The 23,430-nt window shown below is 44.8% G+C and overlaps 1 protein-coding gene across 3 annotated transcripts in view; it reads right to left on the bottom strand.

The window, feature by feature from the left end:
• The window catches only part of LOC115113769 (adenylate cyclase type 2-like), a 68,500-nt gene that overhangs the window by 2,599 nt on the left and 42,471 nt on the right, over positions 1-23,430 (bottom strand). For 2 of the 3 annotated variants that reach the window (XM_029641749.2, XM_029641750.2), the window contains 19 exons: positions 21,701-21,868; positions 21,425-21,574; positions 19,829-19,989; positions 16,524-16,635; positions 15,836-15,963; positions 10,599-10,757; positions 10,236-10,368; positions 9,945-10,133; positions 9,695-9,735; positions 8,869-8,928; positions 6,883-6,960; positions 6,511-6,580; positions 4,267-4,364; positions 4,015-4,099; positions 2,799-2,936; positions 2,464-2,568; positions 2,026-2,210; positions 1,610-1,724; positions 1,357-1,515 (listed from right to left, as the gene is read on the bottom strand). In XM_029641749.2, coding sequence (XP_029497609.1) covers positions 1,357-1,515; positions 1,610-1,724; positions 2,026-2,210; positions 2,464-2,568; positions 2,799-2,936; positions 4,015-4,099; positions 4,267-4,364; positions 6,511-6,580; positions 6,883-6,960; positions 8,869-8,928; positions 9,695-9,735; positions 9,945-10,133; positions 10,236-10,368; positions 10,599-10,757; positions 15,836-15,963; positions 16,524-16,635; positions 19,829-19,989; positions 21,425-21,574; positions 21,701-21,868 — 2,334 coding nt within the window. The remainder of the gene's footprint in view (positions 1-1,356; positions 1,516-1,609; positions 1,725-2,025; positions 2,211-2,463; positions 2,569-2,798; positions 2,937-4,014; positions 4,100-4,266; positions 4,365-6,510; positions 6,581-6,882; positions 6,961-8,868; positions 8,929-9,694; positions 9,736-9,944; positions 10,134-10,235; positions 10,369-10,598; positions 10,758-15,835; positions 15,964-16,523; positions 16,636-19,828; positions 19,990-21,424; positions 21,575-21,700; positions 21,869-23,430) is intronic. The other variant, XM_029641751.2, reaches the window with a different exon arrangement.

Here is a 23,430-nt window from a genome sequence, read left to right as displayed (position 1 = left end):
GAGACAGACACCACAACAGTTCCTTCAGTGCCAGACGTTCCTAACTGTTTTCACTGTGTTGACGTCTGGCAAGGAAATGGCCAGTGATTAGGCTGTACAAGAGGAGCCAATGTTAAACAGGGCCTCTAAAACCCCATTCTCTGGTAGAGAGGGAGGCCATCGAAGTCCCATGCTTCGGCTCCTAGATGTCAAATCTTAGGAAAACTTCAAAGCATATTAACTCGTTTTTTTCCCCCTCATGCTTTTTGTTGTGTTGCTTATTTGATTTGACACTGTGCCATCCATTGGGATTACTATTGTCAGGTATATGCAGTGTTCAAGCTAAGCTGATGAACACTCATCTTTAACAGGGGAAGCAGCTTCGGTACAGGACTTCTCAGGCGGTAACCTACATGTCAAACACAAATAGCTGTTCTGTTGTGTTTGTGCTTCCAGAAAAAGATGTCAAGAGTAAATAGTTCAACAAGATTTATACAAAGGCTGAATTATTTCTCCGTCACTGACTTTAAGACCTTAGTCAAAATGTGTCAGAGTGTCCATGGTGATTTAGAGGTAACACGTAACCCTGTGACTGGGCTGTGGAGAGTCGGAGTGAGGGAGACATCATAGAGGAGGGGATGTCCATGGCCTTCAGCGGTAGAGGTAAAAGTAGGCCAAGTCCTGAATTTCTGCAAATTTGTCATATCTTATGAAGTAAGACAAAAAGATATTACAAAGTATTGTCCAGCTTGTTTAGAATAAACATTGTACATTTCTTTAACTAAAATTACACCGTTTTGATTAAGTGACTCTGCTTATCAGTGGTTTGTCTAGTGTGCTTATGTCTGTATCATGTGGACTATTTGAGAGTGGCTGAGGGTAGGGACAGCAGGAGTTGAAGACGTTGATGTGGACTATTTGAGAGTGACTGTGAGTAGGGGCAGTAGGAGTTGAGGATGTTGCTGTAAGAATGCAGTGGATCTGTCTCTACCATGCTGACACAAAGATGACATCACAAATCACAATTCCGATGAAGGGGCTGATTCATGGAGCTGTGGGTTGGTAGGTGGGGTGAGACAGGCACTGATATACGATACAATGATCCATAGAAGTGGGACCGTCCTTACCCTGGGGGTTCCATCCCTTAACCACACTACTGGAAATCATAATAAACCATTTACGGGTAAATCCAAACAATTCCACGACTAAGTGTTTCCCACTAAGCTTTAGTGGGTGCAGGCCAGTGGAGATGGGACCCCAGTGCAGATAGGAGGAGGAGGAGGGAAGGATGAGTTGGACTCAGTCGACTACCAGTCATCCGTCCTGGACTCCTACCTTGTACTTCTCAGTAAGTAAAGTGTTTGTGAGGAATCCCACCTCGTTCTTTTTATTCTCCCCAACAAACAGCGCAGCCACATGGGCCGGCAGCACGTTCTCCAGGAGCAGGCGGTTCAGGTTCTCCCTGGTCTCGATCTCATCCTGCTCCGTACGGTTCTTGTTCTTCAGAAGGAAGTCCTGGCGGAAGCATGACTCATTCTACAGGACAGAAGTGATGTGGTCATTTAGTAATAAAAGGAAAGGGGTAGGTGAAGAGAGGGCCAACAAAGAAGAGAAAGGGACATGTCCTGACCTGTTGTGAGATGATGAGCATGGTGACCAGGAACAAGGTGATGTATATACAGCTCATCACCTCAGGGTGTTTGACCAGCCCCAACGCTCTCAGGATGGTCCCAGAGTCCTCAGTTCTGGAACACAGAGCTCAGGGGTTAGAGGTCATCTAAAGTAAAGCTCAGTATAAACCAGGCTGGATACAATACCAGGTGTTTTATGCACAGTACAGAACAGGGTTGGGGTCAATTCAGTAGTCAATTCAGTAAGTGGATTGAAATTCAATTAATGAATTATAACAACCTTCATAGAAAACAAATGCGCAATTTTCAGAAATGACTTAATTATATATATACATGATTTATTTCTTCCTGAAAATCTTCCTGAATTGAAAACTGAATCTACCCCAGGCCTGGTACACAACACATGCTATAGTACCTGTTTTCATTGAGTTGGTTGTAAAGCATTTGTCCATAGCAGCTGAAGAGACCAGCCTTGGCGCTGAGGATGATGATGTAGTAGGCTGTGGAGGCCAGGGTGAGGAAGACCACTTTAAGCTCAAAGCTCACCCTCAGGAACACTCCACAAGCTATGAGAGCCAGGATACAGCTGAACACAGAGTACTGAGAGAAAAAAACGAGAGATGGATAGAGAAAGAGAGGGAGGAGACAATGAAAACCATCAATGGAAAGTTCCAGTTCTTAATTTCAATGTTTATTATTTTTATGTGAAATGGCTGAGTATATATTTGCAAACAACAATAAAAACACTGAAATTGAAAGCATAATTTCATAACTGTGTGTTGCAAGCGTGCCGTGCTCTATCAACTGAGCTACAGAAGACCTGTTAGTGAGGGATATTGTAGGCATCACTCACTGGCAGGTAGTACAGGGTGTCTGGATGTTGCTCACTGGAGTTGTCAGATGGAATCAGATCAGGGTTACCATTGATATCACACGGTGACTTCGTCTGGATGAAGCACTAGAGGGAACCAGATTTGACTGATAGTTAACCGCTAAGTGGGTCTGACTGAAAACAAAAAGGCTGTGAAGCATGTGTTATTGGCATGTCTGTTGATGACTTGATGTTCTTCTTACAATAAGAAGCTAATGCTCTTGTTGCTATTACAAGTTTATGTAATTGCATGTACACGTGATGGCATTCTGTTCTATGTTTAATCAGTGAGATAGTGAGTTGTTGCGTTAACTTACCAGGTTGAAGACTGCTAGGATGATGATGACCGCAGTGGTGATAGTAACCAGAGGGAGGCGCACACATGGCCTCTTGACCACTGCCTCGGACACAGCAGGCAGCCACTGGCAGGACGACAACTTCTCCGGAAACAAGCGCTGAGGGGTGGGAGGAGCGAGGCATCCAGCCATGGGAGAGGAGGAGTGGATAGGAGGGGAGAGGGGAAGAGATGAGTGTGTATATGGGGGGTGAAATGCATGGGAGAGGAGGAGTGGATAGGAGGGGGAGAGGGGAAGGGATGAGTGTGTATATGCGGGGTGAAATGCATGGGAGAGGAGGAGTGGATAGGAGGGGGAGATGGGGACAGGTGGGGGGTGAGCGAGCATTAAGATACGCGAGCATGTGACATTGATGACATCTTCCATGTTGAGACAATGTGTGACTTACTAACACAGCAGCACTGAATGTTCAGTCTATTTTCAGAAAGACAGGATAATACACTGAGTGTACAAAACATTAGGAACACCTGCCTTTTCCATTTAAGTCATTTAGCAGACGCTCTTATCCAGAGCGACTTACAAATTGGTGCGTTCACCTTATGACATCTAGTGGAACAGCCACTTTACAATAGTGCATCTAAATCTTTTAAGGGGGGGGGGGGGGTGAGAAGGATTACTTTATCCTATCCTAGGTATTCCTTAAAGAGGTGGGGTTTCAGGTGTCATGAAATAGACTGACCAAGTGAAAGCTATGATCCCTTATTGATGAGGGGAGGAGACCTGGTTAAAGAAGGATTTTTAAGCCTTGAGACAATTGAGACATGGATTGTGTATGTGTCATTCCGAGGGTGAATGGGCAAGACAAAATATTTAAGTTCCTTTGAATGGGGTATGGTAGAAGGAAGGTGTTCCTAATGTTTTGTACACTCGGTGTATCTCTGACTAGTGAATGTAATAACTACACTGCCCGTCTGTCTGCACCATGGCACTGAGATGGTATGCACCAGCTGTTAATGGCCAATAACAGCAATGTACAGCTTCCCGGGGATAGATTGGGAAAAAAACAGGGATAGATGGAATAGCTTATAAAACCTAGGCAGAAAGCATGTTTCCACTGTCACAGTAAGAAATACACACAGTACACACACATGTACCCCACCCCCACACACAGTCAACTAAGCCTTGCCCTGTCCAGAAATAGGGCTTGTTGTGACCTAAGCCTAAAACTCCCACTGACCTGCAGGTGACCTGCGAAACAGATGCCCAAGGTCAACAGGAGGACACAGGCCAGCACTCCAAATGACATTCCCAACATTTTGGAACTGAGGGACGGGAAGGGAAAGATCCAACACTGAATACCAAAAGTTCAAATATTGGTTGTCATGCCATTATTGTTCCATGGTTTAAGAGGAAAGCTATTATTACTACCGTACCTGGCAATAGCGGTTGAGAAATGTGTTTCTTATAGCCACAAGGGAAAATCACTCACTCTTTTGTCACAAACATCTGAACCACAAAGATGCAGAAGAAGATGAAGGTGGCACAGCCGATGTAGTGCTTGAACATGGGCAGATCAATGGCTCGGTACTGTGGGGAGGAAAGAAAAAGATGAAGGTGGCACAGCCGATGTAGTGCTTGAACATGGGCAGATCAATAGCTCGGTACTGGGGAGGAAAGAAGAAGTCATGTTTGAACCTCTCACAAATACTAAGTACACAGTTTTTACAGTATGTACAGTGCATTCGGAAAGTATTCAGACACCTTGACTTTTCCCACTTTTTGTTACGTTACAGCTTTATTCTAAAATTGATTAGAAAATATATTTCTTTATCAATCTACACACAATACCCCATAATGACAAAGCAAAAACAGGTTTTTAGAAATGTTTGTAATTTTATTACAAGAAAATAAAACATAAGTATTCAGACCTTTTACTTGGTACTTTGTTGAAGCACCTTTGGCAGCGATTACAACCTCGAGCCTTCTTGGGTATGACGCTACAAGCTTGGCACAACTGTATTTGGGGAGTTCCTTCCATTCTTCTTTGCAGATCCTCTCAAGCACTGTCAAGTTGGATGGGGAGCGTCTCTGCACAGCTATTTTCAGGTCTCTCCAGAGATGTTCGATCGGGTTCAAGTCCATGCTCTGGCTGGGCCACTCAAGGACATTCAGAGACTTGTCCCGAAGCCACTCCTATATTGTCTTGGCTGTGTGCTTAGGGTCGTTGTTCTGTTGGAAGGTGAACATTCGCCCCAGTCTGAGGTCCTGAGCGCTCTAGAGCAGGTTCAGCAAGGATCTCTCTGTACTTTGCTCCGTTCGTCTTTCCCTCAACCCTGACTAGTCTCCCAGTCCCTGCCACTGAAAAACATCCCTACAGCATGATGCTGCCACCACCATTCTTGGATGGTGCCAAGTTTCCTCCAGATGTGACGGGCTGTCATGTGTCATCCAAGCGGGCTGTCATGTGCCTTTTATTGACGAGTGGCTTCTGTCTGGCCACTCTACCCTAAAGGCCTGATTGGTGGAGTGCTGCAGATATGGTTGTCCTTCTGGAAGGAAGGACATTCTCCCATCTCCACAGAGGAACTCTAGAGCTCTGTCAGAGGGACCACTGGGTTCTTGGTCACCTCCCAAAACCCTTTTACCTTTTATTTAACCAGGCAAGTCAGTTAAGAACAAATTCTTAGTTTCAATGACGGCCTAGGAACAGTGGGTTAACTGCCTGTTCAGGGGCAGAACGACAGATTTGTACCTTGTCAGCTCGGGGGTTTGAACTTGCAACCTTCCGGTTACTAGTCCAACGCTCTAACCACTAGGCTACCCTGCCGCCCCGATTGGTCAGTTTGGCCAGGCGGCCAGCTCTAGGAAGAGTTACAAAATTCTTCCATTTAAGAATGATGGAGGCCACTGTGTTTTTGGGAACCTTCAATGTTGCAGAATGTTTTTGGTACCCTTCCCCAGATCTGTGCCTCGACACAATCCTGTCTCGGAGCTCTACGGACAATTCCTTCAACTCATAGCTTGGTTTTTGCTCTAACATGCACTGTCAACTGTGGGATCAATTAAATTTACCACAGGTGGATTACAATCATTTGTAGAAACATCTCAAAGATGATCAATGGAAACAGAATGCATGTGAGCTCAATTTTAAGTCTCATAGAAAAAGGTCTGAATACTTACGTAAAAATGTTGTAATAAATGTGCTAGAATTTCTAAAAACTTGTTTTCGCTTTGTCATTATGTAATATTGTGTGTAGATTGATGAGGGGAAAAATGTATACATTTTAGAATAAGGCTGTAACAAAATGTGGAAAAAGGGAAGGGGTCTGAATACTTTCAGAAAGCACTAAGAACACGTCTGTGTAGGTTAATCAGAGATATAAATAGATTCTGATATAACATTTAACATGTTGTAAGGGTTAGGAATTAAAATTTCAAGTGCAAATGTTTTTCTTTATACTGTATCTTACATAAAGGCTCTTGACATTGCCATTGTACAGATGTATCTGTTGTATATTAGGACAGTAAGGCTCCTTTCCACAGTGTATAGAGACCATAGAATATGTCAATTGGTAGTTACATGTAGTTATTCCAGAGACAACTGATATATTTCTTCACATTGTATCTATAAGGTTCTAGAGATTTTCATTGTGGAGATGTGTATACTAGGTGTATACTAGGACAGCAATGCTCCTCTCAACAGTGTCTAGACAGCTCTGAGACAAACACTCACCTGTTTCTCCAGCTCTTTCTTAGGGAACCACACAGCCAGACTGCTAATCTCCTCAGACTTCACCCACTGCCTGAAGGTCACACGGGGACAAAGCGTGAGGAAGAGAGTGTGAAAGAGTGAGTGGGTGTATGTGAGAGCGAGCTCTCTATTTTTACAACTCAATATGTAAAATACATTTTCAGATAGCTTTGACTCGTCTTTGTCAATATTATTCACAATTGGCTAAATAATACTTTTCTCAGGGGATATGTTGGTGGCTAGGAAGATTAGATAACATTAGACCCTTCATTCTGAGTTTAGGCTTAAACTTGTAGTCCTACCTAGTGACTATTCTCTGAATGTCTTGACTATTTAGTGACTATAGAGACTCACTTGCTGCTGAGCTCATCGATGGTGGTGGTCATCTCATTGTGCAGCTCCTCATCAAACTTGCTCTTCTGGGACTTGTTCCTGTAAAACCCTCAGACAATAAGGAAGAGGTAGACTAGCAGACACACAGACAGAGACCGACAGACAGACAGACAGACTAACACAGACAGAGACCGACAGACAGACCAACTGACACAGAAACCATAGACAAGACACACAGGCAGACAGAGACACCGACAGACACCGACACAGACACAGAGTCCGACTGACACAGAGTCCGACTGACACAGAGTCCGACTGACACAGAGTCCGACTGACACAGAGACCGACTGACACAGAGACCGACTGACACAGAGTCCGACTGACACAGAGTCCGACTGACACAGAGACCGACTGACACAGAGTCCGACTGACACAGAGTCCGACTGACACAGAGTCCGACTGACACAGAGACCGACTGACACAGAGACCGACTGACACAGACAGACAGAGACCGACTGACAAGACACAGACAGACAGAACAACACGCAGACAGACAGACTGACCGACATGCAGACCGACCGACGCGCAGACAGACCGACCCGCAGACAGACCGACGGACGTGTAGACAGACACGCAGACGGACTGACCGACACGCAGGCAGACCGACACGCAGATCGACCAACCGACACGCAGACAGACAGACCGACACGCAGACAGACAGACCGACACGCAGACTGGCCGACACACACCAACCGACCGACCCGCGGACAGACCGACCCGCAGACAGACCGACGGACATGCAGACAGACACGCAGACAGACACGCAGACGGACTGACCGACGGACACGCAGACGGACAGACAGACCGACACGCAGACGGACAGACAGACCGACACGCAGATCGACCGACTGACACGCAGACCGACCGACCGACCAACAGACAAGCAGAAAGACCGACCGCCGACACGCAAACAGACCAACCGACACACAGACCAACAGACAGACCGACCAACACAGACTGACACGCAGACAGACTGACCAACTTGCAGACAGACACGCAGATGGACTGACCAACTTGCAGACAGACCGGCATGCATACAGACTGACCGACAGACGGACACGCAGACCGACCGACACACAGACAGACCAACCGACCGACCGGCACGCAGACAGACCGACCGAACGACACGCAGACACACAGACAGATCGACCGACACGCAGACAAACACGCAGACGGACTAACATGCAGACCGACCGACACGCAGACGGACCGACACGCAGACGGACCGACACGCAGACCGACACGCAGACCGACATGCAGAGACCGACAGACACGCAGACCGATCGACACGCAGACAGACCGACACGCAGACAGACCGACATGCAGACAGACTGACAGACACGCAGACAGACCGACACGCAGACAGACCGACCGACACACAGACTGACACACGCAGACAGACAAATGGATGGATGCTGGTAAACCAGCCAAGGTCATGCAGGTTATTCAGTCCCAGTGTGCTGTGCAGGGAGGCAACTGGTTTAGGCCATTCTCAGCATTAGTGGAAACAGAGAGAAGGGGTGTGTGTGTCATTCATTCTATAGTGTGGGTATGTGCAGGATGTTGTGTGTGTTAGTTTAACTCTGGTGACTGTACAGTAGTCTCCCAGCAGTACCCATGCCTCACCAGGAAGGAAACACACACAGACAGACAGAGACACACACAGGGTGTTTATAACAGCACATAACTCCAGTGGGAAAACAAAAAGACACACTTTAAACACTAGGGAGTGGTTACTATGCCCTGCTTGCTTTGTAAAGGCGTGGGAATCCCTGTGATGCCCTGTTATACAGAAGAGGGAGGCAGCTCTAGGCAGGATGGGGGGATAGGGAGGAGTGTTAACCCAGAAAGAAGGGTTGGAGGTTAATGGTGCTGTGAAACATCAAGATTCTCCTCCTCCACTCAGAAGGGAGCAGTTGCGTTGTGAGCCATGCTGGCTCCACTCACTTATAGGTGCTGAGCGGAGGGACGGGTGAGGAGAAGGGCTCCTCTACAGACTCATCAAAGCTGTCAGGGACCAACAGTGAGAGATAGATACATTCAACATGGTGACATCGTTGTCGCTGTATGGGACTGTTGTGTGTTGTATGTGAGGATTCATGTGTACTAAAACAACAAATGTCTGTCTCTGTAGAATGGATCAAATATTAATAAAGCTTGTATTGTAACTGAATAAAGAAACTATTTTGTTTTTATTAAACATGACATGAAGAGGGACTGTTGCTGACCAAATGAAAGAACATAGGAAGGGCCACCGACCACATCGGAAGCAACACAGACGGTTCCTCTTAACCGCTTAAGTGTCCATTCACAGTATCGGTGTCCACTAGAACCACAGCCGAGACAAAAGGTCTTTCGGGGCAATTTTATTATTTCACTGTCCTGTCCACTGCACTCACATGTGGTTCAGCTTTTGTCAGTAATGAGGAAAAAGAGACCACTTCTAAGCCCTTTGCGACCAAACTTGATGACCTTATAAAAAGTCAATATGTTTGGGTTTTTATATACAATACGTGTAACATTAAGTGGACTTACAAATTGCTTAACATTTACTGTACAGTCACTGATCTGTTTGCATTTGGTCATTCAAAAAAAGAACTGGCTTCCCAAATACACATCCACAACCATAAACACCCACTGTATCAACAGACTGATGCATAGCAGGAGTACCAATCCAGTAAGGAGAGTCTGACGTCAGTTCAGGGCTCTTGTTAATTAACATATAAACAAATGAACTCATCCTCTCTGCGTTCTCAGACTTGGCCTTCCTTACCTCTCAGTGATCTTCGAGTGAGCTGTGCGCAGAGGGATGTCCTAGAAACATTTTTAAAACAAGAAGTAAAGCAGCATGTAAATATGTCATCAACAGTCGCAACAGTCATCCACAGGAAATACTTATGCTTGTAGCAATACATTTCAACCTGTTATGCTTGATGTGTAAAGTGGACTATTTCTGTTAGAGGAAGTATGTCTGGTAATCTTTTCATCAGTTATAATGCAGTGGCCCCCCAGCCGTCACTCACCTTGCAGCGTGATTTTCCATTGACCATGGTGTCTGTGGTGTACCCCTCTCTGCTCTGTAGGTGGGCGAAGGGTTTGACGGCGCCCCAGGACTCCAGGTAACGGGTCATTCTCACTGACGCCCGCATCTTCAGCCCGTCATTCACACGCGGCTTGGGCATGCTGTGGCTGTTCAGAGCCTGGTTCTTAGACTGATGACACACACACACGTTAACGAGGAGTACAGTCTCACATATACAGATAAGGCCCTTGTCAGGGATTCTGGAGGTAATACATTAAATGAAGTAGCTCACCCGAGGATCGATGACAAGGTATGTCTGTATGTTGAGCTCCTTCAGGTAGGCATCTCTTAGCCCACCGTTCCCCTCCTCCACCGCATAGGCCTTGTTCAGGTGCTTCAGGGTGGCCTCAGTGATGTGGACACGCCTGATCAAGACAAAGATGGGGGTTACTATTAGTAAAATGGACTTACTAGGACTAGGTTACTACTAGTAACTTAATAATTAATGCAGTTAACCCACTGTTCTTAGGCCGTCATTGAAAATAAGAATGTTCTTAACTGACTTGCCTAGTTAAATAAAAGGTTAAATAAAATAAAAATGCCACCATTAGGATTAAAGATTTACCATACATGGTTAACTCAACTACTAACATACCCAGGTAAGCCTCCAGACTCCATATAATTGGCCAGGGTGACGTCATGTGACCAAACGTCAAACTGCCACTTGCGGAGGCCAATCACACCGCAGAGCACGTTGCCGGAGTGAACGCCCACTCTCATGTTGATGTCCACACCTGTGGCCTCGCGCACCTGTCTGAGGAGCGGGATCAGAATCTGTCAGATGTGTGTATTTGTGTGTTCATTTAGGTTTCCCTGGGATTCCGTCTTATTGCTTTGACATCAGAGCCAGGTGAACAAATCAATTATTTCCTTCTTGTCATAACATGCGCACACATGCATACTGACGCCACACATACTCAAATCAAATCAAATTTTATTTGTCACATACACATGGTTAGCAGATGTTAGTGCGAGTGTAGCGAAATGCTTGTGCTTCTAGTTCCGACAATGCAGTAATAACCAACAAGTAATCTAACTAACAATTCCAAAACTACTGTCTTATACACAGTGTAAGGGGATAAAGAAAATGTACATAAGGATATATGAATGAGTGATGGTACAGGGCAGCATACAGTAGATGGTATCGAGTACAGTATATACATATGAGATGAGTATGTAGACAAAGTAAACAAAGTGGCATAGTTAAAGTGACTAGTGATACATGTATTACATAAGGATGCAGTCGATGATATAGAGTACAGTATATACGTATGCATATGAGATGAATAATGTAGGGTAAGTAACATTATATAAGATAGCATTGTTTAAAGTGGCTAGTGATATATTTACATCATTTCCCATCAATTCCCATTATTAAAGTGGCTGGAGTTGGGTCAGCGTCAATGTCAGTGTGTTGGCAGCAGCCACTCAATGTTAGTGGTGGCTGTTTAACAGTCTGATGGCCTTGAGATAGAAGCTGTTTTTCAGTCTCTCGGTCCCAGCTTTGATGCACCTGTACTGACCTCGCCTTCTGGATGATAGCGGGGTGAACAGGCAGTGGCTCGGGTGGTTGATGTCCTTGATGATCTTTATGGCCTTCCTGTAACATCGGGTGGTGTAGGTGTCCTGGAGGGAGGTAGTTTGCCCCGGTGATGCGTTGTGCAGACCTCACTACCCTCTGGAGAGCCTTACGGTTGAGGGCGGAGCAGTTGCCGTACCAGGCGGTGATACAGCCCGCCAGGATGCTCGATTGTGCATCTGTAGAAGTTTGTGAGTGCTTTTGGTGACAAGCCAAATTTCTTCAGCCTCCTGAGGTTGAAGAGGCGCTGCTGCGCCTTCTTCACGACGCTGTCTGTGTGAGTGGACCAATTCAGTTTGTCTGTGATGTGTATGCCGAGGAACTTAAAACTTGCTACCCTCTCCACTACTGTTCCATCGATGTGGATAGGGGGGTGTTCCCTCTGCTGTTTCCTGAAGTCCACAATCATCTCCTTAGTTTTGTTGACGTTGAGTGTGAGGTTATTTTCCTGACACCACACTCCGAGGGCCCTCACCTCCTCCCTGTAGGCCGTCTCGTCGTTGTTGGTAATCAAGCCTACCACTGTTGTGTCGTCCGCAAACTTGATGATTGAGTTGGAAGCGTGCGTGGCCACGCAGTCGTGGGTGAACAGGGAGTACAGGAGAGGGCTCAGAACGCACCCTTGTGGGGCCCCGTGTTGAGGATCAGCGGGGAGGAGATGTTGTTGCCTACCCTCACCACCTGGGGGCGGCCCGTCAGGAAGTCCAGTACCCAGTTGCACAGGGCGGGTCGAGACCCAGGGTCTCGAGCTTGATGACGAGCTTGGAGGGTACTATGGTGTTGAATGCCGAGCTGTAGTCGATGAACAGCATTCTCACATAGGTATTCCTCTTGTCCAGATGGGTTAGAGCAGTGTGCAGTGTGGTTGAGATTGCATCGTCTGTGGACCTATTTGGGCGGTAAGCAAATTGGAGTGGGTCTAGGGTGTCAGGTAGGGTGGAGGTGATATGGTCCTTGACTAGTCTCTCAAAGCACTTCATGATGACGGAAGTGAGTGCTACGGGGCGGTAGTCGTTTAGCTCAGTTACCTTAGCTTTCTTGGGAACAGGAACAATGGTGGCCCTCTTGAAGCATGTGGGAACAGCAGACTGGTATAGGGATTGATTGAATATGTCCGTAAACACACCGGCCAGCTGGTCTGCGCATGCTCTGAGGGCGCGGCTGGGGATGCCATCTGAGCCTGCAGCCTTGCGAGGGTTAACACGTTTAAATGTCTTACTCACCTCGGCTGCAGTGAAGGAGAGACCGTATGTTTTCGTTGCAGGCCGTGTCAGTGGCACTGTATTGTCCTCAAAGCGGGCAAAAAAGTTATTTAGTCTGCCTGGGAGCAAGACATCCTGGTCCGTGACTGGGCTGGGTTTCTTCTTGTAGTCCGTGATTGACTGTAGACCCTGCCACATGCCTCTTGTGTCTGAGCCGTTGAATTGAGATTCTACTTTGTCTCTGTACTGACGCTTAGCTTGTTTGATAGCCTTGCGGCGGGAATAGCTGCACTGTTTGTATTCGGTCATGTTACCAGACACCTTGCCCTGATTAAAAGCAGTGGTTCGTGCTTTCAGTTTCACGCGAATGCTGCCATCAATCCACGGTTTCTGGTTAGGGAATGTTTTTATCGTTGCTATGGGAACGACATCTTCAACGCACGTTCTAATGAACTCGCACACCGAATCAGCGTATTCGTCAATATTGTTATCTGACGCAATACGAAACATGTCCCAGTCCACGTGATGGAAGCAGTCTTGAAGTGTGGAGTCAGCTTGATCGGACCAGCGTTGGACAGACCTCAGCGTGGGAGCCTCTTGTTTAAGTTTCTGTCTGTAGGCAGGGATCAACAAAATGGAGTCGTGGTCAGCTTTTCCGAAAGGGGGGCGGGGCAGGGCCTTATATGCGTCGCGGAAGTTAGAGTAACAATGATCCAGGGTTTTACCACCCCTGGTTGCGCAATCGATATGCTGATAAAATTTAGGGGAGTCTTGTTTTCAGATTAGCTTTGTTAAAATCCCCAGCTACAATGAATGCAGCCTCCGGATAAATGGTTTCCAGTTTGCAAAGAGTTAAATAAAGTTTGTTCAGAGCCATCGATGTGTCTGCTTGGGGGGGATATATACGGCTGTGATTATAATCGAAGAGAATTCTCTTGGTAGATAATGCGGTCTACATTTGATTGTGAGGAATTCTAAATCAGGTGAACAGAAGGATTTGAGTTCCTGTATGTTTCCTTCATCACACCATGTCTCGTTAGTCATGAGGCATACGCCCCCCGCCACTCTTCTTACCAGAAAGATGTTTGTTTCTGTCGGCGCGATGCGTGGAGAAACCCGTTGGCTGCACCGCCCCGGATAGCGGCTCTCCAGTGAGCCATGTTTCCGTGAAGCAGAGAACGTTACAGTCTCTGATGTCCCTCTGGAATGCTACCCTTGCTCGGATTTCATCAACCTTGTTGTCAAGAGACTGGACATTGGCAAGAAGAATGCTAGGGAGTGGTGCACGATGTGCCCGTGTCCGGAGTCTGACCAGAAGACCGCTACGTTTCCCTCTTTTACGAAGTCGTTTTTTGGGGTCGCTGCCTGGAATCAATTCCGTTGGCCTGTTTGTAAGGCAGAACACAGGATCCGCGTCGCGGAAAACATATTCTTAGTCGTACTGATGGTGAGTTGACGCTGATCTTATATTCAGTAGTTCTTCTCGACTGTATGTAATGAAACCTAAGATGACCTTGGGTACTAATGTAAGAAATAACACGTAAAAAAACAAAAAACTGCATAGTTTCCTCACCACATACGCTGCTGCTACGGTCTATTATCTATACTGTTGCCTAGTCACTTTACCCCTCCCTATATGTACAGTACACAACTACCTCGATTACCTCGTACCCCTGCACATCGCCTCAGTGCTGGTACTTCCTGTATATAGCCATGTTATTACCTCGTACACCTGCACATCGCCTCAGTACGGGTACTTCCTGTATATAGCCATGTTATTACCTCGTACACCTGCACATCGCCTCAGTACGGGTACTTCCTGTATATAGCCATGTTATTACCTCGTACCCCTGCACATTACCTCAGTATTGGTACTTCCTGTATATAGCCATGTTATTACCTCGTACCCCTGCACATCGCCTCAGTATTGGTACTTCCTGTATATAGCCATGTTATTACCTCGTACCCCTGCACATCACCTCAGTACTGGTACTTCCTGTATATAGCCATGTTATTACCTCGTACCCCTGCACTTCGCCTCAGTATTGGTACTTCCTGTATATAGCCATGTTATTACCTCGTACCCCTCACATCACCTCAGTATTGGTACTTCCTGTATATAGCCATGCTATTACCTCGTACCCCTGCACATCGCCTCAGTACTGGTACTTCCTGTATATAGCCATGTTATTACCTCGTACCCCTGCACATCACCTCAGTACTGGTACTTCCTGTATATAGCCATGTTATTACCTCGTACCCCTGCACATCACCTCAGTATTGGTACTTCCTGTATATAGCCATGTTATTACCTCGTACCCCTGCACATCGCCTCAGTATTGGTACTTCCTGTATATAGCCATGTTATTACCTCGTACCCCTGCACTTCGCCTCAGTATTGGTACTTCCTGTATATAGCCATGTTATTACCTCATACCCCTCACATCACCTCAGTACTGGTACTTCCTGTATATAGCCATGCTATTACCTCGTACCCCTGCACATCGCTTCAGTACTGGTACTTCCTTTATATAGCCATGTTATTTTTACTCGTTATTGTTATGGACTGTGTATTTATTCCTTGTGTCACTATTTCTAATTTGTATTTAATTTACGGTATCTTTAACTCTGCATTGTTGGAAAAGGAACCCTAAGTAAGCATTTCACTGTTAGTCTACACCTGTTGTTTACGAAGCATGTAACAAATGAAATGTGATTTGATTGTCCAACAGTGCAGAGAGGAGCCATGATAAAGCCTTCCTTTGACAGACCCTCCAGTCCTCCACAACACCTGATTATAGAACTAACTCACTCTCATAACCATCATTGACCCAGACAACTCATATCAACACCTACTACTTAGGCCAGAAGGTCCCCCTTGCGTTATACAATAACACTACCCTCCCTACCCGACTAACACATTTTATTTACTATACGCTATTTAGCTCACAATCTAATGAGAATACATGTTGCTAAAGTCCTGGAACTAACCAGAAGGTGTTTAAGTAATTGTTTTCCCCCCAGAATGCCTTGGGGCTCCTCTGAACTCACTTGATGGCCTCACACATGTCCAGACCCATCTTCACACAGTTCTTGGCATGCATGGGCAGGGAGACAGGCAGGCCAGACACACAGTAGTAGCAGTCTCCCAAAATCTTGATTCTCATGCACTCGTTCTCCTGAAGAATGAAACAGAAAAATACCACATAGACCATCTAAGAAGTAGATTACTTGTAGTTTTTCATGTTGTTTGTCTGTAATTTTTGTAATGACTTGGTGCTGCCTATCTTGGCCAGGACGCTCTTGAAAAAGTGATTTTAAATCTCAATGAGCCCTTCCTGGTTAAATAAAGGTGAAATAAAGAAATAAAGAAGCAGACATGTCAACTGGATTTAGCATAAACACAAACAAGGTATCAGAAGTTCTCCTGAACAACCAAACACGAAACACATCCATACGTGTCCAGCCCAAGAACTACATGTACTTGTTTTTAAGTATCAGAGATGATCTGTGTCATGAAACGCACTCTATAAAATACAAATGTTATTATTTGATTTATTATGATGAAGCAAGTACTGATTAATGCCACATAACAAGTGGATTATGCATTACCACACTGCAGTCTTATCGTAATAAACGTACAAATGTAGCTAAATATTAAATAAAAGCTGAAAAATAAAAGCTGAAAAGTCCGTGTTAATTTAACTAAAGGTGCAAATCTTACAAATTATTAACTCACCTTTGCAATCTGGTCAAACTTCCCAAAAAGCTCGTTGAGCATGATGACCAGCTCCTTCGGAGAGCAGTCGCTGGCCAATCGGGTGAAGCCCACAATGTCAGCATACAGAATACTGCAAAAAGAGAAAAGCCAAGGGTGTGTTCATTAAGACACACAGCGTGCAAAATGAAACAAGAAGCATTCATTATTGGACAAGTTTAGATGGTCCCTCCCTGTTGCACATAGTTTCCAAGCATTTTCTTGCATTTCATGCTTACTGATCACGACCGACTCAGGACATATGGGGTCAAGACATCAGTGTCATAATGAAACCTGTTGTCTGCATGGATACGGCCGGGCTGGCCGCTACACTGATTAATCCCTCTGATGTTGTTGTATCACTAAACAAGGGTGTCATTGTCAGATAACGTTTATTTTTTTTATTTGACCTTTATTTTACTAGGCAAGTCAGTTAAGAACAAATTCTTATTTTCAATGACGGCCTAGGAACAGTGGGTTAACTGCCTGTTCAGGGGCAGAACGACAGATTGTGTACCTTGTCAGCTCGGGGATTTGAACTTACAACCTTTTGGTTACTAGTCCAACGCTCTAACCACTAGGCTACCCTGCCGCCGGTTGACTCCTGGGGTGTTGAAATGGAGTGGGGATAACTGATTACAGCTATCCTGGGTGAACAGTAATCATATGGGGCTAGAGAGGAGGTGAAGACTGAGTTGAAGGGAGATCGTGCTAAGGGGTTTGGCTCTAAGACAAACTACAGCAGTGTTTTCCCTATATTCATGTAGCAGCATCGTTGCCTCCACTCCAAAATATATGATTTAAAAAATTATATACATACATACATACACATATATATATATATATACAGTACCAGTCAAAAGTTTGTACACACCTACTCATTCCAGGGTTTCTTAATTTGTACTATTTTCTACATTGTAGAATCATAGTGAAGACATCAAAACTATGAAATAACACATACATATGGAATCATGTAGTAAACAAAAAAGTGTTCAACAAATTGCAGGAAACTATCTTTAAAACTGTAAAATGTTCTCTCCGTCCATGACAAAATGTATAGAATTACATGAAATCAAAAACATAAAATGAAAACATAAAATAAATTGTCTGTAGCCTAGAGGACAACCACTAAAACGTTTGTCATTGGCCACCCCCACTAACACTCCCCCCCCCCCACCCCCACAATGCTAACTTTGCCACAGCTCCTGAAAAAAAAAATCATAGAGGAAGCACTGCACTGTACACTGATTGGAAGTGCTATAAGCTTGTTGTTAACCCTATCCTCCACACAGAGCACCTGACCCAGGCCACCACACATTCAGCCGCCACAGCCTAATCACTGGCTCATTACCAGGGCTCAGAGAGCTAACTACTGCCAAGGTCAGTCCTCATTAAAGTAACTAACGTTAGCCTATTGCTCGCTAGGCAGACCAGAGAACCATGGCCGCCCAGTAACTCTGACTGACAAACATCCAGGTGTTTCCTTGGAAAGAACATGTCTAATGACAAGCATGTCTTGTGTCATTACAAGGATCAAACGTGGAAGTGGTTGGGCTATAATTCCCAGTAACACCAAAGGGCTTAAATGAGGATTCATCACTAGCCGAGCCACAGCAGCACATGATACAGTCTGATCTTCACAAGGCCTTCTCATATCAGACCGTTTAAATGTCCTTCCTTTTCTATGAAATCATATTGATTATGAGCCTAAACTTATCAACAAATCAACCAGGAAGTTACAAATGTCAGTTTGTCAGGCTACTGAGAAGATTGAAGAGTGTTGCTGTGTTGACCTTAATTTGGTCAACAAATTGGCTCCCTCTCTATCCAGGAAGGTAGAAGGTACAGTACAGTCTGTAAGCAATTTCAGAGTCTAAAACTTAGGGAATCTATTGAGCCATCTGCCAAGGTTCACTGGATAGGCTACAAAGCCAATGTCTGTCAGCACTTTCTAAATGAATGCCCATAAAACAAAAGGCCTCATCTGGGTCAATGCTCAGCTAACACTGTCATGCTAAATTCCATGAGAACTGACTGGGCATTGTGAGTGTAAAAAGACCTCCCAGAGCAGGGATGGGCAACTCCAGTCCTCGGGGCCAGAGGATATCAGGGGAAATTAAATGAAAACAATTAGAGATCACAAACTATACTAACTATTCAAAGCACACACGCAACATATGATTTAACCCAGTGTTTTACCCAAGGCTCAGACTTTTGTTTCCATCTTTGCGGGCCGGCACCCGGGTCTCACTGGACCATGGATCCGGAGGACCTGCTCTTACTTGGGGCCAAAGCCAGGCCACTGGTACTTTTCAGCTGGCATTTACACAACAATGGCTAAGTGTGAACTTTAACATCTTCTCACAAAGCAACTGATTCTGCTCTTCCCTAGCAATGGAAACACAATTTCAAAACCAGAATCTGTCACATGTGCCAAATACAACAGGTGTAGTAGACCTTACAGTGGAATGCGTACTTACAAGCCCTTAACCAACAATGCAGTTTTAAGAAAATACAACAAAAAAAGTATGAGATAAGAATAACAAATAATTAAAGAGCAGCAGTAAATAACAATAGCGGGACTATATACAGAGTCAATGTGCGGGGGCACCGGTGTTGAGGTAATTTATACATGTAGGTAGAGTTATTAAAGTGACTATGCATAGATAATAACAGAGAGTAGCAGCAGCATGGAAGGGGGAGGGCATTGTAAATAGTCTGGGTAGCCATTAGATTAGCTGTTCAGGATTCTTATGGCTTGGGGGTAGAAGCCATTTAGAAGCCTCTTAGACCTAGACTTGGTGCTCCAGTACCACTTGTCGTGCGGTAGAATGATAAAACAGTCTATGACTAGGGTGGCTGGAGTCTTCGACAGTTTTTAGGGCCTTCCTCTGACACCGCCTAGTATAGAGGTCCTGGATGGAAGAAAGCTTGGCCCCGGTGATGTATTGGGCCGTTCCCTAGTATAACATACGGGTGTATACACTTGTGTTAAAGTCGAAAAGCAGAAGAGCCAAAATGTAAAGGCAGGGAAAGAGAAAATCAAAGGCTAAAGCCGAAAGTGGAGTTTCATTCAAGAGAACATTTGGGTTGGGGAAATATTTTCCATGTATGTTATTTGGTAGACTGAAAACCGTGCTTAGTTTGACAGGCAATGAGTGACAGGCAAAGGATAGGATTCTACTGTGTTTCTTAGTAATTTTCTTCGAACATAACAGGTTATTTCAACATGCTGTATGTTTCTCAGTCATATTCTTAGTCCTTGACAGGCTATTGTTGTTCTGTACCTGACGTTCTCGTGTCTCTTGACGTAGAGACTGTGGAAGTTGTTGTCTTTGACGAGTCGTTGCTGCTCTTCTTTGTCCTTGCAGTCTTGCAGACGCTCCATGATGGCCAGCTTCATCTTCATGGAGATGTAGACCGGCAGCACAGACTGCAGCAGGTTCTCCTACGCACGCACACACACGTTAGCATCAACACACCACACCCACCCAACCACACACACTGTCCGATAGACAAAGGGTCATGAACCCATCCAATCTGGGAGAAACCCAATCTGAGTATCAACCAGCTGTCAGAGTGTCTTGCTGATCTGGTAACTCCACTAACAAGGGCCCCATTCACTTAGATTACTGTTAAAAGCTTTATAATCATTGTGCTGCCAGTCTGGTTGTACAGCCAGTCAACAGACAGATAGAACATTGCATTGAGAGCCTCTGGAATGGAATAGAGTCAGGTGAGATGAGAATCTAAGAAGTTAATAAGGAGATGTCTCAGGAAATCATTCTTCAATCCCCATTGACCCCATCATAATTCCTGTTCACCCGTATGATGCAATACTGAGGCACTGGACTACTATCTTTCCTCTCTGGTTTGGCTGCATCCATGGGGGGGGGGGGGGGGGGCCTGGGTACAGATCTAGGATCAAATCCTAACCTTAACCATTAGTGGAAGAAACATAAAACTAACCCAAGATCAGTGTCACGGGGCAACTGCTTAGGCCTACATACTCTCCCAGATAGATTACCACCTCCTGGTTCAAATGACTGGAGCAGGTTTTCCAGTAAACCGTAAAGCATGGAAAGTCATTCTGCACAAAGTGGCCTTGATTCGGTTCAGTCAGCTCAGCTCTGTGCTGTAATTGATCTGGCAGATTCTATCTGACTGGGTCTAGAGAACAATGGCATAGTGCTCAGTGTTGAGACCCATTTCAAACCCTCCCTTCCCTCTTCTCTTTATTTATGGTGCCTGTGCTCTTTGGCTAACCCCTGTGGCACTGCTCCTTTTTTCGGGCTCAATACAACAGAGTAGAACAGAGCCGGTTCAAATGTTAACGATTATATCATTCCATTCTGTCCTGCTAGGCAACAGAGCAGCCAGCGGCCTCCTCTCTCTCACGGAGTGTGGTGTCATTTCCTAAGGAACTATTATTACAAATGAAAAAAATGATGGTTAAAAAGCCATTTGAAACAGACACCCGTTTTTACTAACGGAGCACACACAGACATCTACTTAAATAATCATTACAATTAAATTTAATATGAGGGGGATTTGATCATCGTAATGAAAAATACAAGCTAGAAAACAACAAGGCTGCTGGTCTTAAATGAAGTAAAAAATTAACCAGTGCTATTATGACAACACATTTTAGCCTAACACTATTAACTTTTATTAGTCTTTCATACTTCCTATATTCAGTCAGGTCAGCCTCTGTTCAGAAAGAGACACCAAAAGCATCTTATTCAACCAGACCATGATTTCCAGGATTTCTGATACACTGGGAGATTGCCCTCGCCAAATAGGTTTCTAACCTCAAGGGTCTTTCCTTAAAGGTAAATAACTAAATCAAGAAGATAGCAGAGTGTCTGATAAGATGTTCTCACCTGTTGTCTCTTTTCTATCTCCAGCTTCATGCGGATGCCCAGACATCTGAGTGTATCCTGGAAGGTCTGTCTTAGTGCTCTCTCCATCAGGACCTTATGGAAGGCCCCCACCACACTGCCACACAGAAACACCACCGCATTGGACAGCAGCTGGGGGACAGAGGGACCGACATTACATCCTAGCTGCACAGCATAAGCATTTTATTGTCTGTTTTCAGAGAATCCTCACCAGGAGATCATGTATAATTGTTACCAACAGCATAACTAATAACACACCTGATTGGCCAGAAAGGGGCTGGGATCTTGGGTGTTGAAGACAGTGAGGCGTAGAGTGAGGACCATGATGTGAGAGAGTGAGGAGATCACACTGAGCACCACAGCATAGGACATCTGGAATGGCAGCATGGTGTACACTGTGAAGATGATGAACAGGAAGAAGGGAACCTACAGGAGAAAAGGAGAGAGAGAGATAGGTCAGACTGATATGACACGAAACACAGTGTGGGGAATGAGTCTCGGATTGGCAGCACTACACCCAAAGAACAAGTGGTTTTACTGGACAACTGTCACCTCAGTGTACTGGCAAGATATGCTATAACTAGACAAATATCACATTTTGATGCTTCTGTTCATGTGTGAAAATAATGTAGGTACATTCAGAGGCCAGTTTATTATGTAGTTTACGTTCACAAAAATGGTTCGCTCCTACAGACAGTGAGTCACGTAGCCATGGCTTGCTATATAAAGAAGGCAGACAGACATCAAGGCATTCAGTTACTGTTCAATTGAACGTTAGAATGGACAAATTAGGTGCCCTAACAACTGAGCATGGTATGATTGTCGGTGCCCCTTTGCCTCCAGAACAGCCTGAATTCATCAGGGCATGGATTCTACAAGGTGTGGCGTTCAAATGTTGCTCAATCGGTATCAAGGAATCTAACGTGTGCCAGAAAAATATTCCCTATACCATTACACCACTGCCAACTGATGTGAATTTAAATTCACATCAGGTTTTGTTTGTTATCACATGGAGAAGGTTGCATGCTCTGTGGGGTAGTTCTTAAATCAGATAACTTCTTCAGGGAAGGAAACAGAAACTGTGTGAATCGTAATTTTGCAACAATGACCAAAGTAAGGATTTGGCGTAAGCAGCATGAGTCCATGGCCCCATCCTGCCTGGTCTCAACGATACAGGCTGGTGGAGGTGGTGTAATGGTATGGCTAATGTTTCCCTGGCACAAGTTAGGTTCCTAGATACCAATTGCACAACGCTTGAATGCTACACCTTGTAGAATCCATGCCTGAAGAATTCAGTAAATGGGGGTCCGACCGGTACTAGATGGGTGTACCTAATAAACTGGCTGGTTTTGTAGATGGAGGAGAAGAGGAAGAGGACAAAGGAAGTGGGTGTCATATAATTACAACATTATGTTAATCACATGACTTTATATTACAATGTATTCCTAAAACACTGTTTTTCTTAGAGGCAACAGAATAGGGCTCTTTGAACTCTCATGTGTCTGTGTTAACGCTGACAGTAGATTTACCATGACTTGGTGATAACCTAAAGACTGCATTCCATTCCGTGATTAGTGTCTGTGTGCCTGTCTGTCGGTGTCAGGGGGACCCAATCTCCAGTTTATTTATCCCATACGGCAGATGAATACTGGACTCCATCATTCTGAGGGAAGGGCTTAGAATCCTATATTGGATTAGTATTTCTGCATAAACAAGCAGTAAATGAACTAGACATATATCTGTTGCATGAGAGCACAATGTACCTTTGTATAATTTCACGTGTCTGTCTTCGTCACAAGGAAGACAATGAAGAGTTATAACTGAATCCCGTTTATTTATTGGGCTTTAACTCTATACTATTGGATGACCATTAACACTCTATTACTGCAGTAATTATTAATAAAGTTTGATGGTTTTGAAGAAATCAACAATAAAAAATATCTCCTTTGATTAGAATAATTACCAAACATTTATTTTGAAAGCCAATA

Source organism: Oncorhynchus nerka, linkage group LG28 (assembly GCF_034236695.1).
Source record: "Oncorhynchus nerka isolate Pitt River linkage group LG28, Oner_Uvic_2.0, whole genome shotgun sequence".
In the NCBI taxonomy this organism is placed as follows: domain Eukaryota; kingdom Metazoa; phylum Chordata; class Actinopteri; order Salmoniformes; family Salmonidae; genus Oncorhynchus; species Oncorhynchus nerka.
The sequence above is the reverse complement of the archived record's forward strand: the minus strand, read 5'-3'. Positions and strand labels throughout refer to the sequence as shown.